This window comes from Orycteropus afer, unplaced genomic scaffold (assembly GCF_000298275.1).
Source record: "Orycteropus afer afer isolate SDZICR_OR568_19922 unplaced genomic scaffold, OryAfe1.0 scaffold00483, whole genome shotgun sequence".
NCBI classification, from domain to species: Eukaryota; Metazoa; Chordata; class Mammalia; order Tubulidentata; family Orycteropodidae; genus Orycteropus; species Orycteropus afer.
Window position 1 is genome coordinate 1,260,532 of NW_006922070.1, and position 10,924 is coordinate 1,271,455.

Below are 10,924 nucleotides of genomic sequence, written 5' to 3' on the forward strand. Positions count from 1 at the left end.
TTAACTGGTGTTCCTTGTAGGCGTATGGATATTATTCTATCACTGACAGCATTGTACTTCAAGACAGATCTTGAAACACTCTTTGTGACAATGAATGCCACACCATTCCTCTTCAATTTGTCATTCCTGGCATAGTAGATCATATGGTTGTCTGATTCAAAATGGCCCAAACCAGTCCATTTCAGCTCATTAATGCCTAGGATATCAATCTTTATGCATTCCATTTCAGTTTTGACAACTTCCAATATTCCTAGATTCATACTTTGTACATTCATGTTCCAATTATTAATGGATGTTTGCATCTGTTTCTGGTCATTTTGAGTCATGCCACATCAGCCAATGGAGGTCCCAAAAGCTTTACTTTATCCATATCATTAAGGTTGTCTCTACTCGGACAAGTCAGCTCTTCCCCAGTCAAATTTTGAGTGTCTTGTGACCTGATGGGCTCATCTTCCAGCACTATGTCAGACAATGTTTCAGTGCTGTTCATAAAGTTTTCCATTAATATATCAGACAGCATTTCACTGCTATTCATAAAGTTCTCACTGACCAATTCTTTGAGAAGTGGAAGGTCTCTTCCTTCTTCCAAGTCTGTTTAAGCCTGGAAGCTTCACTGAAATCTGTCCACCATGGGTAACCCTGTTGGCCTTTTGTGAGCCTCCAGCCTCACAGCAACATGTAAGCCACCACAGGATGACAAACTGACAGACAAGTTCATCTCTCTTAGTTGTTCTTAACCCCTCTGCACCTGTCTACCTCAGGTCCTGGTCTTAATATAGAGCCACACCCAAACAAAAAGCAGCCTCCAAGCCCCAGGCTTGTCTACCTCAGGCTCTGGACTTAATATAGATCCACACCTAAGTGAAAAGCAGCCTCCAAGCCTCAGACCGACCTACCTCAGGGTCCTGCCTTAATATAGATCCACACCCAAGCAAAAAGCCTCCAACAACCAACCCACCTCCTTCAGTCCCTGGCCTTAATATAGAGCCATAACCAATTGAAAAGCAGCCTCCAAGACCCTGGTCTGCCTACATCAGGTCGCAGCCTTAATACAGAGCCACATACAAGTGAAATGCAGCCTCCAAAGCCCTAGCTTGAAACGTAGTACTATGTAAAAGCACTTACTGATGAAAATCAAGGGAGCTCTGGTGGCATAACGCCTAAGACATTTGATTACTAACCAGAAGCCTAGCAGTTCAAACTCACCAGCCACTTCTCGGAAGGAAGGTTGGGCAATCTACTTCCACAGTGATACCACCTCAGAAACCCAAGGAGGGGTCGTTATGAGTCAGATCCAACTCAATGGTAGTGAGTTTGTTTTTGATTTTTTGGATGAAACAAAGACTATAGCCTCCAGTATGGATTACACCTCAATGTAAAGAAGACAAAGATCCTCACAAATGGTACAATAAGCAACATTAAGACAAACGGAGAAAAGATGGATGTTGTGAGGATTTCATTGTACTTGGATCCAGAATCAGTATCCATGGAAACACCCATCAAGAAATCAGATGTCATACTGCACTGGGCAAATCTGCTGCAAAAGACCTCTTTAAAGTATTGAAGAATAAAGATGTCACTTTGAAGATTAAGGTGCTCCTGAACCAAGCCATGGTATTTTTCAACAGCCTTATATGTATATGAAAGCTGCACAATGAAGTAGGAAGACCAAAGAAAAATTGATGCATTTGAATTTTAGTGTTGACAAAGAATATTGAAAATATTATGGACTGCCAGAAGGAACAAATCTGCCTTAGAAAAGGTACAGTTGAAGTGCTCCTTAGAAGCAAGAATGATCAGACTTCATCTCTTGTACTTTGGTCATATTTTCAGAAAGGATAAGTCCCTAGAGAAGGATATCATGCTTGGTAAAGTATACGGTCAGAAATGGATTGATACAGTGGCTGCAATGATGGGCTCAAGCATAGCAAGGATTATGAGGATAGAGCAGGACCAGGCAATGTTTTGTTCTGTTGTACACAGAGTTGCTATGAGTCAGAACTGACTCAACAACACCTAACAACAGTACAGAAAAAAATTACAACAATAGAATGGCCATTTTGTATGATAGTAGAACATGAGGTAGCAGTTGGTTCCTAAAACTGAAAGCAGTTACCATGTGTGTGAGAGTAGAACTGCACTCCATAGAGTTTTCAATGGCTCATTTTTGGGGGGAAGATAATGAGCTCTTTCTTCTGAGGTGCCTCTGGATGGTCTCAAACCTCCAACCTTCAATTAACAGCTGAGCACATTAACCATTAACACCAGCCAGGGACTGTAGTTGGCTCTTAGTGTGCCCAAAATAGTTTATGTATATATAAATGCTCTCTCTATTTCTTTGTGATAATTTGTGGCCTACTGTTTATAATATCTCACCCATAATTCAGATTGCATACCTTCTTATAAAAGTCATGAAATATCTTGACCGATCTTTTTTATTTCTATGCCTTATCTTTCAAGCTTGACTAACATGTACTATGAAGAAATCTGTAATACTTCATCAGTCATTCCTAAGTCAAAAGGATGATTATAAGTAAGACAAACATTATCTCATATATTATAATTAATACCCACCAGTGATATATTAGGAGCTCTGGTGGCATAGTGCCTAAGGCATTTGACTGCTAACCAGAAGGCTGGCAGTTGAAACCCACCAGCCACTCCTCGGAAGGAGGATTAGGCAATCTACTTCCATAGTGATACTGCCTCAGAAACCAAAAGAGGGGTCTCTATGAGTTGGATCCGACTTGAAGACGGTAAGTTTTGGTTTTAGTGAAATATTACCACCACCATTACAACCATGTTTATAAAACTTCAAACCTGTTAAACCACCAGCCAGACTTATCCTCTTCTGCACAGTTCCCTTTATAGTTGTCATTATCTTTGTCCCATGTGCTGAATTTCATTCGTTGGTGACTAGCCCACCATTGAACTTCAGGATGAAAATTTCCTGCAAGGGAGTCTCCAGCTGTTCCAGAATATTCTCCAATATACAATTCATAGAAATTCTAAGGAAAAGAGGCAAATGCTACAATCAGTAATCATTATTTTTTAAAATGTGTTCATTTAATAATAATAGAATAGGCTGTACTGTATATTTTTATACAGTACACTGACTTCAGTGTTATATTGTACTTTTAAGCATTAATTCATGGTATTATTTATTTGACAATTTTTATTACCTTTTCATCTCCCACTTTGAAATGTTTATACTGTGCATAACGGCTATTTTTTTCAAAATCGGCAAGGTCAACTTTTAAAGTATATTCTCCTAAAAAAAAAAAAAAATTCAGTAAATTGTAGTTTCTTTCATGTATGACATGCCATTAACTATTGAGATTTAAAAACCATTCACAGATCTATTTTACTTTGACTACTTCTTTCTGTCAAGTCACTTTTCAAAGAACACACAGTGATTCCATTGCTTTTACAGCATAAATACCTTATTGTATATGTTACTTGAAAAAATTAGGGACATAATACTAAAGATAGATATTTCACTAGATCTATCACAGGTAAAACCAAACCCTGTCAAGTCTATTGTGACTCACGATGACGCTATGTGTTACAGAGTAGAACTGCTTCACGGGATTTTCTTCACTGTAATTTTACAGAAGGAGTTCTGGTGGCACAATGGTTACACACTTGACTGCTAACCGAAAGGTTAGTGGTTTGAACCCACCCAGTGGCTCTATAGAAGAAGGACCTGGCCAATCTGCTCCCATAAATATTACAACTTAGAAAACCCTTTAGGGCAGTTCTACTTTGTTACATAGAGTCATCATGAGTCAAAATTGACTCAATGGCACCTAACAGCAACAATTGCTACACAAACAGATTGCCAGGGCTTTCTTCTGGGTGGTTTCAGACCTCCAACCTTTCTGTAACCTGGAGATTATCATAGGTAAAGGCTAGCACGATTCACTTGGTAAAGAACAACAGAAAGCAGATCATTACAGTAAATAGATCAAGAATTCTAATAACGAAAGAAGAGTCAAAAGTTTAAAAGTTTTTTCTTAATTTTAAGAATCATGATCTTAAAAGTATGATTGAAATAGTTGTAGTCTTCAAGTAATCATATTCTCTCCACATCCCACAGTTTGCAAATAATGAAAGTTGCTCCTTAGCCTCCCCTTAGAATTAGGAATGTTCACACCAGCAGCACAGTCTTCCCACAGAAGGACAGACAAGGAAGAACCCTGAACATGGAAACAAGCGTAAGACTGAATTCTGGATTCCCTGTTACTGGACTGAGGCCTAGGAGGGGCTTATGGGCTCCTATTGGGTTCATTGCCTTGGCCCCATGGAACTCTTGAAAGTGGGGTTGCAAGAAAGAGACCTCTCAATCTGGATTTAAAGGCAGTAACAAAGACTATGAAATGAGTAAGAGCAATGGGGCAGGCTAAGACTACGTCCTAAAATAAATTTTCTGTTAGAGAAGAGATTCAAAGTCAATCTCAGTTCTTAGGTAACCATTGAAATACCTCTTTGATATAATAAATACAACAAATAAATAAAACTACAATTACAGACAATTTCTAAATTGATTTTATTGCAAGTACTTCAAGGCAAAATTTATGTAATAAGGATAAAGCTATTTTCAGAAGCATGTCTATAACATTAAGTGCTTTCATAATTAAAGAATACAGGGACAAAGGTGCTATCTTTTTCTTTAGTTGATGTAATATGTGGTTGTGAGGCCTAGAACTGATAAATATATTTTTTACTATCATGAGAATACCTAATCTGAACACCAAATGACAATATGAAGGGGGAGGTAGATTTATTGGCAAAGTATCCCTCAGAGAATAAGCACATGATAACAATTAGAAACATAGTAAGTTTTAATTTAGTTTATTTAGAAGGAGTCAAGAGTTGCCACCTGGGGGGTTTATAATTTCAGTAAAAAACTAGATAAATATTAATGTGCAAAAGAAACAGAAATTGATAAGATAAATGTAATATGTCTATCATAAAACATTTAAAATTCGGATAATAAATTTCTTGAAGTCAGAGAAATCTGATAAAAATTTAGAGGACTCTGATCACAAAAAGGAAAAGCAGAAAATATTTGGCTTCTAAAATTGCCTATTCATGCGAGGTGTTATTCTGGTGTCTTCAAAGAGCCCCTATCAGTATTATCCTAGTGCCTATTGTAAATATAGAAACATGGATAGTTTTCCTGAAGTTAGATCTTGTTTTTATACTTACTGCATTGGTGGAGTGATAAAGCCCACTTTTCCGGGCACTGCAATTGTTTTTCATAAGATATGCAGAATCAGACCTGAGTGAGACTGATTAAAATCTCAGACTACAGTTGGAGCAAAGCAAGCAGGCAATAGATTGGGGCAAAAGAACACAGAAAAGAGAAGCCTGGGAAATTTGTTTTCAAAATAATTATACTTTAAACAAATATTGAACTCTTGTTAGTGATATGCATATGCTATGGATTGAATTGTATCCCACTCACTCCCCCAAAAGTAAAGAGCTCTGGTGGCGTAGTGCCTAAGGCATTTGACTACTAACCAGAAGTCTGGCCTTTCAAACCCACCAGCCACTCCAAGGAAGGAAGATTGGACAATCTACTTCCATAAAGATTTGCCAACTCAGAAACCCAAAAGGGGTTGCTCTAAGTCAGAATCGACTCAATAGAACTAAGTTTGGATTGTTGGCCTCCAAAATTTATGTTGAAGTCCTAACACCTGCACCTGTAAATATGGCCCTGTTTGGAAAGAGAGATTTTCTTGTGTTATTTAATGAGTTCATATCAGAGTGGGGTAAGTTCAAAACTTAATTCCTTCTTAGTGGTGTCTTACAAGGGAGAGTGCAGGTACACAGGGTGTAGAGACATTGTGAGGAACTATCTATAAGCCAAGGAACACCTGGGGCTACTAACAAGGATGGATCCCCCTAGGACTCATGTCCTGATTTGGGTATCTAGCCTGCAAAACTGTGAGTCAATACATTTTTGTTCTTTAAAGCCAACCCATTTGTGGTATTTTTGTTACAGTAGAACTAAGTAACTAAGACAGCATGCAATCCATTATTGTAAAAGTTAAAGAAAGTTTTATCTATTGAAGGAAATTTTCTTTGTTGGTTACCAGGGGTGGGAGGGGAGGGAAGGGAATGCTGTTAGATAGATAGAGATAAGTATTGATTTGGGTGAAGAGAAGGGCAATGTACCAAAGGTGAGTGACCAATATGACAGCATTGAGGATGAGAAAGACATAGAGAGGTACATGGGAGGTACAGACAACAAATATGAACCCTTTTGCACATATAGTACTGCATTGTCAATTAAGGCAAATAGGTATATAGGTGGATAGATGGGTGGACAGGCTAAACAATTAGGTATGTCTATGAAATGGGGAGTGTATCCAAGAACATGTATAAGGTTGGCAGACAATGGTCCTATAAGTTTATGTGAATGATCAGAATTCCCAGGTGTATAGTAGAGCTGACAAGGGGCAAGGTTGTGGTCACTGCTTGGTCACAGCCAGCTACCCAGAGAGACCAAGTGGTTGAACCTGCAGGCTTGGGACCATAGTCACAGGGGACATCAAGCTCAATTGGCATAACATACTATACAAAATATTGTTCCACCTCCTACTTTGGCGAGTAGCAACTGGGATCTTAAAAGCTAGCAAGCTGCCATCTAGATGCAGCGATGGGTCTCTCCTCATCCAGAGCAAAGAAAAATGAAAAAAACCAAAATTCATGGAAATAATTAGTCCTAGCGACTGGTACACTGTCTGATCTGCAGCCTATATGACTATGAGACCAGAAGAACTAGATGGTGCCTGGTTACCACTGTTGTCTACTTGGAAGGGGATCTATGTAGGAGATCCTTGATAGAGAGGGAGAACAATGTGGAACAAAACTCAAAATCATTTGGAGGAAAAAAAGGGGGGGACCAGGTTTGCTGGTCCAATAGAGCCTGGTGGAACCACTGAGACTATAGCCCCTAGCTGCCCTTCGGATCTGGGATTGAACCCACATCTGTGGTTTCCAACCAAACAAAAGACAGGCATATGAGTTGAACATTTACCTCAAGTAGATACACTCCTTGGAGAGAACAATCATGGGAGAAAGAAGGGCTGCTTATGCACAGGGAGACAGCTCAGGGGGCAGGAGCCCATGGAGAGATGGACACTGGGAAGAGGTAACTGTGGGGAGGAGGCGGGAGGGGAGCTATTGCATTGTGGTAAACTGTGGTCAATGTCATGAGACAAAGTTTATGTGAAATGCTATATGGAAAGTGAATTTGCTCTGTAAATCTTCACCCAAATCACAATTCAAAAAAAAAAGACAGTGTGCAAAAATGTATAGGAGGATTTGTATAAATATTTGCAACTTACTTAAATGTGTCTAAAAAAATAAAATGGATGGATTGATAATGGATAGATGGATAGATACGTGATAAACCAAAAATAACCAAACTCACTGCCATCAAGTTGATTCTGACTCATAGCAACCCCCATTGGGTTTCTGAGGAGGCAAATCTTTATGGAAGTAGAGATTGCCAAGTCTTCCTCCCATGGAGTGGCTGGCAAGTTTGAACCATGAAACTTCTGGTTAGCAGTCATATGCCTTAGGCACTATGCCACCAGAGCTCCTTAGATATATAATAAAACCAGCATAAATGTCAGTTAAAATGCTAATGTAAACTCTAATTGACAGGTATATGAAGAAAACTTCTTTCAACTTTACTGTATGATTGAAATTTTTCGAAATGAAAAGTTGGGAGAGAAAAAAATAAAAGAAAGATATTTAGTATGTTACGGTATTTGATTACAAAAATGGCCTCAGTTCTCCACTTTTCTCTTTCCAACGCCCCTTGCAATGTTCATTTTCCTTCTCCCTTAAATCTGAGCTGGAAGAAGAGAGATCATGACGAGCAGATCTCAATTATTCCGTTAGATCTCTAACCTGAGGCCAACCTAGAGAAGCCAGCTGCCTTCCAACCAGGAAGTTGACTGCAGAAGCATGAGCAAGCCAGCCAAGATCAGCTAAGCCCAGCCCTAGTCAGCAGAACCACATCAACATGTTGTTGTGTTGTTGTTAGTTGCTGTCGAGTCAGTTCTGACTTATAGCAACCCTACATACAACAGAACAAAACACTGCTCAGTTCTGCACTATCCTCACAATCACTGCCACGTCAGCATGTAGATTTGTGAAAAATAATAAATGGTTGTTTTAAGCCACTAAATTTTGAAGTGGCTTGTTACATAGCATTATAGTGGCAATACACAACTGATACATAATACACACATACGTAAGTATATATAATCTTACAGCTCTCAATATATAAAAAAAAAGAATGATTATGACATTCATTTTTCCTTTCCAAAATAAAAAATATATGTGAGAAAACAAACTCTTCATCTCTCCTTCCCCCTCAACACAACTCTAGCAGGTCTACTTTCCTTTCCTCTATCCTTAATCTTAAGTAGTCATATTTTATAAAGGAGTTTATTGCCCCAAAGACATCATTGATATTTGTGAATTGTCATAGATACTGAATGAGTTCCATTATCTACAATCTAGTAAAAAAATTAATGAATTAGTGTTGTTTTGTTGTGTTTTAAATAAATTTGGCATCATGTAAAACTTACCTTGTATGGTCAATAAGTGAAGATTTTTATTACCAAGCCAATATTCACCATCTTTTTGGACAAAATTTCCAAAGCCATTTTCATAGTCATTCCAACCTCTTAAAAAAAAAAAAAATTCAAAGATATGGCTGATTTTCATAAAATCCAAAGGACATCTGCAGTTTCCCAAGGGCACACCCCCTATTGCCACTCCTATCCCCAATATTTTCTGAATTAGTTAAAGTATTCTTATTTAGCGAGTGTGGTAGTTAAGTTTTTGTCAACTTGGCTGAGGCTGGTTTTGTGTGACTGAGTAACTGGATGTAGTTATTCCCCATGATGAGGCTGGTAATCAACTCCATGGTGGAATCTACTAGAGCAGCTGAGTAGCTGCCTTGGGGATATGTTCTGCTTCCAGTATATAAGAAGAAGCATTGAGAAAGGTCTCTGGAGATTTTTGGCATGCTTGAACCCTGCATGTAGCCAAGCCATGTTCTGTGCTGATTTTAGGGTTTTTCCTGCACTTGAACCAGTGGCCTGCCATGTTTGATTATCTTGAGACTGTGCCATTGCACTGGTCAGCTTTGCATTTGTCAGCAGCTGCCTGAGTTAAGAGAAGCCTCCAGCTCCAGTGGGCCAGGAGCAAGAGGCCAAGCTGAAGCCCAAGGTCCAGAAGTCTTCATCCAGCCCCTAGAGCTGGCACTTTGAACTTGGACTTTGAGCCTCCTAAACTGTAAGAGAATAAATCCCTGTTTGTTAAAGGGTATTTTGTGGTATTTTTGTAGAGCAGCACTGTTGTTGTTACTGAAATCCAGGATAATTAATAGACATCTGGATGTACTATGAAGACTTAGCTTATTATATATCTCATATTTGCTACTCCAAATAAATCCTTATGTCATATTTAGTATACCTGTTAAAGTTCTCGCTGCCATCAGATCGTCTCTGAATTACAGTCCATCCTCCTCCATCAGACATGTCACAATAAACAGAAAATTCTTCCGGGCTCTGAAGGGGTTTTATTTTGTAAAATCCACTGCGTTTATACCCATCATTGAAGATCTCTGAGCAATCTGTTTGCAAAACAATGTAATGTACATTTGTTTTGTGCATTTCTTTAAAGGGAGCCTCTGAAGGAGTTTATTCAATACTAATGGATAGTGATAAACACATTATATAGATAACATATATATTATCATCTTAAAATTGCATCTGATACATGTTCCAGTGGGTAATAGGAAAGTCTTATTTCCTTTTCTGTTTTTTGTCATCTGACTCCTTTTTACAGATTGAATGATGTCCCCAAAAATTATGTGTTGTAAATTCTAACTTCTATGCCTGTAGTTTTAATCCTATTTGGGAATGGGTTGTCTTTGTTATTTAATTAGGTAGGATCAGTGTAGGTTGTGTAGGTTGTGAGAGCTCTGGTGGCATAGTGCCTAAGGCATTTGACTGCTAGCCAGAAGCCTGGCTGTTCAAACCCACCAGCCACTCCTCGAAAGGATGATTGAGCAATCTACTTCCGTAGAGATACTGCCTCAGAAACCCAAGGAGGGGTAGCTATAAGTTAAATCGACTTGATGGTAGTGAGTTTGGTTTGTTTTTTAGTGTAGGTTGTATGTTGAGTCAATCTCTTTTGAGAGAGAAAAGAGATTAAACAAACAAGCTAAGGAGAGATGGGTGAAGATAGATGCCAAGACACATGGAGATCTCCAAGGAACCAGGAAACAGAAGCTGAAAGAGACAAGGAACTTCCTCCAGAGTTGACAGAGAGAGGAAGACACCCCCTAGAGCCAGCACTCTGAGTTTGGACTGCTAGCCTCCTAAACTGTGAAAAAATAAATTTCTGTTCACTAAGGCCATCTACTTGTGGTATTTCTGTTATAGCAGCACTAAGTAGCTAAGACACTTCTTGATATGATCATGGGAAAAAGAAAGTAATATGGGAACTGGTTTCTCATTTCTTATTTTTGTGGAAAACAATCTTTAAAATTATATATATTATGTTAATTACAATGCATTTAAGTAGAATGTATTGGTTTGTCAGACAGAATAATGGAATGTATCTCTTCTACGAAGCTAAAAATAAAAGTAGAAATATAGCAACAAGCTAATAATTCTAAATAATTCTTGATTTCGAGCATTACAGGTCATTCTGAGGATCTGGAAATGAGCCAAAATAGAAATGTTCTTGATAGATTCTTATAACTTCCTACTCTGGCCACATATTTTACTAACCTACTGTAATTTATAACAGTGTTCACATTCTTAAATGTTTTTGCTAAGGACTACAATGTGCAAAGACCTGGAGTCTGAAAACCAAAAGGGAA

The 10,924-nt window shown here is 38.4% G+C and overlaps 1 protein-coding gene across 1 annotated transcript in view; it reads right to left on the reverse strand.

Annotated features, from left to right (window-relative positions):
- Window positions 1-10,924, reverse strand: part of FGL1 (fibrinogen like 1) — a 34,151-nt gene that overhangs the window by 7,157 nt on the left and 16,070 nt on the right. The window contains exons 3-6 of the mRNA XM_007954950.2: window positions 9,508-9,667; window positions 8,616-8,713; window positions 3,183-3,271; window positions 2,821-3,008 (exon numbers count right to left, since the gene is read on the reverse strand). Coding sequence (XP_007953141.2) covers window positions 2,821-3,008; window positions 3,183-3,271; window positions 8,616-8,713; window positions 9,508-9,667 — 535 coding nt within the window. The remainder of the gene's footprint in view (window positions 1-2,820; window positions 3,009-3,182; window positions 3,272-8,615; window positions 8,714-9,507; window positions 9,668-10,924) is intronic.